Source organism: Nicotiana sylvestris, chromosome 7, assembly GCF_000393655.2.
Source record: "Nicotiana sylvestris chromosome 7, ASM39365v2, whole genome shotgun sequence".
NCBI classification, from domain to species: domain Eukaryota; kingdom Viridiplantae; phylum Streptophyta; class Magnoliopsida; order Solanales; family Solanaceae; genus Nicotiana; species Nicotiana sylvestris.
In genome coordinates, this window is record NC_091063.1 from 129,124,159 (window position 1) to 129,129,823 (window position 5,665).

Genomic DNA, 5,665 nt, shown 5'->3' on the forward strand with positions numbered 1-5,665 from the left:
TGACCTTGACGGCCCAAGTAACCACTCTGAAAACTCTAGAGCGGAGGTGCAGTGATAGGAGTTGGTGATGCAATATAGGGTAGCTGATCAGAATAATGCATATGAGGGCCACAACCACCTGGAGCACCGTGAGAAGCCTGAAGTGCTGAATGAAACAACCTGGGAGGATGGCCCCTACCAAAAGAATCCCTGCCTCTAGATGAGGCACCACTGAACCTACCAGAATGACGAGGCAACTTGTCAGACCCCTGACCACTCTCCTGAGCTAGAACTACCTCAACTCGCCTGGCCACATTGGTAGCATCCTGAAAAGAAATCTCGCTCCCTATCTCCTTAGCCATAGGCAATCTGATAGGATGAGCAAGTCCCTCAATAAAGCTCCTCACCCTCTCTCTCTCAGTGGGAAGTATAAGAAGAGCATGATAGGCCAAATCAATAAATCTGGTCTCGTACTGAGTGACAGTCATAGAACCTTGCTGAAGATGCTCGAACCGCCTGCGATAGTCCTCTCTCTAAGTGATAGGAAGAAACTTCTCCAGAAATAGCTGAGAGAACTGATCCCAAGTCAAAGTAGGTGACCCAGCTGGTCTAGCTAAACAAAAATCCCTCCACCATTTCTTGGCGGAACCTAACAAACGAAAAGCAGCAAGGTCGACCCTATTGGTATCCATTACCCCCATGTTCTGCAACACCTAGTAACAACTATCTAGATAGTCTTGGAGATCCTCTGAATATGTACCGCCATAAGTAGTGGTGAAAAGCTTGATAAACCTACCCAATCTCCACATGGCCTCAAAAGACATAGCTGATCCATCGTCGGTCTGTGCTACCACACCCGGCGGAACTACCACGACTGGACGAGCTACTCCCACTAGCTGAGCTACTAGAATTTGAAACTGAGGAGCCATCTGCTCTAGAGTGTGAGAACTAGGAGTATGGGCTCCTCCCCCAGCCTAAGAGACGGTTGGTGCTACAGGAAATCTGCTGGTCTGAGCTACACTTTCCATCAGGCCCACTAGACGGATCATAGCATCCTGAAGCACTAGGGTGGCTATGAACCCCTCCGGGACCTGAGCTGGTCCTGCTGGAACTGTTTGGGTTGGAACCTCCTCCTCAAACTCTACCTGAGGCTCCGTCGCTAGTGCTGCTGCTTGAGCTCTAGGCTGAGTCCTGCCCCTGCCTCGGCCCCTAGCATGGCCTCGGCTTCGTCCTCTACCCCTTGTAGGAGCTTCCACTGGGGGCTCCAGCTGCTGATCAGCTGATGAAGCGGTACGTGTTCTCTCCATCTGCGAAAGAACATAGTAGAAGTTCAATTAGCATTGAGAAGTCAAATCGCACGACATAGAAGAATCGATGTGAAGTTGTTCCTAAACTCTATAGCCTCTAGGAGATAAGTACAGGCGTCTCCGTACCGATCCCTCATACTCTACCTAGCTTGTTCATGAATTGTGATACCTAGGCAATGTAGTGCTCTAATACCAACTTGTCACGACCCGGATTTCCCACCCTCGGGATCGTGATGGTGCCCTACTCTTAGAATGCTAGGCAGGCCAATAGCTAATGCATTAATCATTAACCAAAATAATAACAATAATCTAAACTAAACAAATATGAAGTGCGGAAATTTTATAACAGTTTAAAACACTACTACACGGCTACCCAAAAGATCTGGTGTCACAATCCACGAACTTCTAAGAATTTTCTACAAATACTGGTTTGAAAGAAATACATCTGTTCTCGAAATGAAAAGAGACAGGAAAACTAAGATAGAGGAAAGGGGACTCCAGGGTCTGCGAAAGCCGGCAGATCTACCTTGGGTCTCCTGATGGACTGAAGGTAGCAAACCAACTCTAATCATGAGGTCCGGCACCAAAATCTGCACAGAGAGTACAGAGTGAAGTATCAGTACAATCGGCCCCATGTACTGGTAAGTGCCGAGTCTAACGTCGGCGAAGTAGTGACGGGGCTAGGACACGACAATAATATAAACATGTGCAGTTAAATCATATACGAGAAAATAATAATAACAAATTTAACAAAATAATAATGGGAAGGGGAAACATGCTGAGGGGAATAGCAAATTCTGATAATAATACGGTAAAGAAACAAAGTAAATATCATGCTTTGAACCAACAAAAATAATAACATAGCAACATGTGCACGGCATCACCCTTCGTGCTTTTACTCTCGTCCTTACCTTAAGAAACAACAGAAACGGCACGACATCACCCTTCGTGCATTAACTCTATCATAATCATGGCACGATATCACCCTTAGTGCATTAACACTCACAGAATATGACACGGCATCACCCTTCGTGCAATAACACTCACTCATAATATTGTGCACGGCATCACCCTTCGTGCTTTACACTCTTCCTCACCCAAACAATAGAAACAATAACAACCCGACAAGGGAATCAGCAATAACCAACCTCATTTTAACATTAACTTCACAATATAAATCCCAACTTGAGTCATACTCAACCAATATCCACAACATGGAAAAACATAATAAAACTTGTTTAACATGGAGAATTAAAAAGTTAAAGCATGAATAGTACATATAAAGGAATACCACAATCACAAGTATAAGACTCACTCGTATGCTATGACCCAAAAACAACATATAGATACTCGTCAGCTCACCTATACATCGTACTCAACAACTAAACACATAGTAAATAAGGCAACAACACCTAATCCCTCAAGCTAAGGTTAGCCACGACACTTACCTTGATTTCACGACCAAATTCAAGCCTCAAATACCGCTTTTCCATTAGATTTCACCTCCAATCCACTCGTATCTAGCCACAATTAATTCAATATCAACAATTATTGCTAAGTGAATCAACTACAATGCACAAATTTAATTTTCCCAAACTTTCCCCCAAAAAGTCAAAACCGACCTCGAGTCCGCTTGGTCAAAACTCGAGGTTCGAACCAAAACCCATTCACCATTCACCCACGAGCCCAAATATGTAATTAGTTTTGGAATCCGACCCAAAATCGAGGTCTAAATCCCCAATTCTCCTGAAATCCCTAATTTCTACCCTTAAAGAACAACATTTAGGCCTAGAAGTCTAATGAGTGTTGATGGAAATTGAAAGGAATGAGTTTTTGAACACGAATCTATGATTTGGTGTTGAATCTTCACTTCAAAAATCGCCCATGGTCGAGTTCTATGGAATAAAATATAAAATTTTGGTCTAATCCCGTGCTGGTTCTGTTTTTAAATTCACTGGACAGACCTTCATCGCGTTCACGGGAGGTTTGTCGCGTTTGCAAAACTGTGGTCCTAGTGACCTTCGCGTTCACGAGACACCCTATGCGTTCGCGAGACACCCTATGCCGCGTTCGGGTAGAGTATCATTCCCCTCCCCCAGTTCCCATTCTTCGTGTTCGCGATAGTCAGGTCGCGTTCGCGAAGGGTAATGCCCCCAACACTTCGCGTTCGCCGCCAGTGCCTCGCGTTCGCGTAGAAGGATTGCTCCCTCAGAAAAATTTACTCTTCGCGATCAGGGGAGTTGTTTCGCGATCGCGAAGCACAGAATACCTGTGCACCTGCAACAACAAAACAACAGAAATTTCTAAGTCCAAAATATCCTGAAACCTATCCAAAACTCACTCGAGACCTTGGAGCTCCAAACCAAACATGCACACAAGTCTAAATACATCGTACGAACTTGCTCGTGCGATCAAATCGCTAAAATAACACCTAAAACTACGGATTTAGCATCAAAATCAATGAAATTCTCAAAAACACGTAAGTTTCTATTTTCACAACCGAGGGTCCGAATCACATCATATAAACTCTGTTTCTCATCAAATTTTACAGACATGACCTAAATACCATATTAAACCTGGGCTCCGGAACCAAAATATGTGCCCGATACCAACAAGATCAAACATTATTCAATTTCTAAAATCTATTATATTTTCAGTTTAACAATTTTCTTCAAAAATTCATTTCTGGGGCTAGTGACCTCGGAATTCGGTTCTGGGCATATGTCCAAGTCCCATATTTTTCTACAGACCCTCCGAGACTGTCAAAATATGGGTCCGGATCCATTTACTTAAAATATTGACCGAAGTCAACTTAAATCAATTTTTAAAGTCAAAACATAGCATTTTCTCAAATTTTCACATAAAGGTTTTCCGAAAGCGCGCCCGGACTGCACATGCAAGTCGAGGAGAAATAAAATGAGGTCTTAAAGGCCTCGAAATCCCTAATTGGATTCTAAAATATGAGATGACCTTTTGGGTCATCACTACTTTTCTAATAAAAGCTATTGAGTGCCCCTCCTGCATAAGTACTACTCCAATGCCATAGCCATTGGCATCAGTTTCTACAATGAAAGTCTAAGTAACATCTTGTAAAGCCAGAACATGAGTTTGAATGAGTGTTTTTTTCAAAGCTGCAAAAGTTGCATCTGCTGCAGTCGGCCATTTGAATCCATCTTTCTTAGTGAGATCAGTTAGGGGTTTGCAAATCACCCCCAAACCTTTAATAAATCTTCTATAATAACCAGCTAGGCCCAGAAATTCCTTAAACTGTTTGAGAGTTGTTGTTGTAGGCCAGTTCTGGACTGTTTTTATCTTTGGAGGATCAGTAGATACTCCTTCAGCTGTGATGAAATATCCTAAATATTCAATCCTCTGAACTCCAAAGAAACATTTGCTCCTTTTTGCAAAGAGATGATGTTTGCTCATTTCCACAAAAACAAACTTCAAATGGGTTAAGTGATCCTCTATAGTGCTGCTGTATATGAGGATGTCAAAAAAAAGACCAACACATATTTCCTGAGAAACTTCTGAAAAATAAAGTTCATCAATCCTTGAAAAGTTGCAGGAGCATTTGACAGACAAAATGGCATTACCAAATACTCAAAATATCCAGAATGAGTTCTGAAGGCAGTTTTAGGCACATGTTGGCCATTTTGAGCTAATGATATCTAGACCTTAGATCTATTTTAGAAAAGACCTTAGAACCTCCAAGTTCATCTAGCAAATCTCCTACAATAGGAATGAAAAACTTGTTCTTTACAGTATGCTTATTCAAATCTCTATAGTCGACACACAACCTTCACGAACCATCCTTCTTACCTACTAGGATCACTGGTGAAGCAAAAGGGCTGCAGTTAGGCTGAATAATGCCTTGGTTCAGCATCTGTTGTACAAGACCTTCAATAATATCCTTCTTAACTGAAGGATACCTATATGACTTTTTATTCACAGGTTCAGTACCATTTTGTAGAACAATCATGTGATCAAAACCCCCCTAGAAGGAGGTAATTCAGCAGGCTCTTCAAATACTCCAGAATAATCAGCTAGTAATTGTACTAGCCTGGCATCTGTCTCAGGTTCCTCCTCAGCCTTAATAGCATGCCACTATTCTTCTGTACTACCCATACGTATCACCTGTATCATGCATAATTGCTACTTTACAGAAATCTTTATATGTATTATGATTTATGAGATGTGGAATGCATATCTTATGAAAATTATTATTATTATTTTTACCAAATACTTACCATAATTATTTAAAGATAATAAAACAAATTGAATAATTTGAACCTTTTGGTCTTTTAAAAATTTGTGAGTGAAGAAATAAAACTATAGCTCCTAGAAAAATATTGATAAATAAAAATATAAACTCTTATATA

General features: G+C 41.4%; 1 protein-coding gene across 1 annotated transcript; it reads right to left on the bottom strand.

The window, feature by feature from the left end:
- Nucleotides 1–4,361: 4,361 nt before the first annotated feature.
- LOC138873768 (uncharacterized mitochondrial protein AtMg00860-like) lies at nt 4,362–5,265 on the bottom strand. The gene is made up of 3 exons (XM_070152246.1): nt 5,106–5,265; nt 4,961–5,015; nt 4,362–4,836 (listed from the first exon to the last, which is right to left on the bottom strand). Exons 1-3 carry the CDS (start codon nt 5,263–5,265, stop codon nt 4,362–4,364), a joined length of 690 nt encoding a protein of 229 aa, XP_070008347.1.
- Between the last annotated feature and the right edge of the window lie 400 nt (nt 5,266–5,665).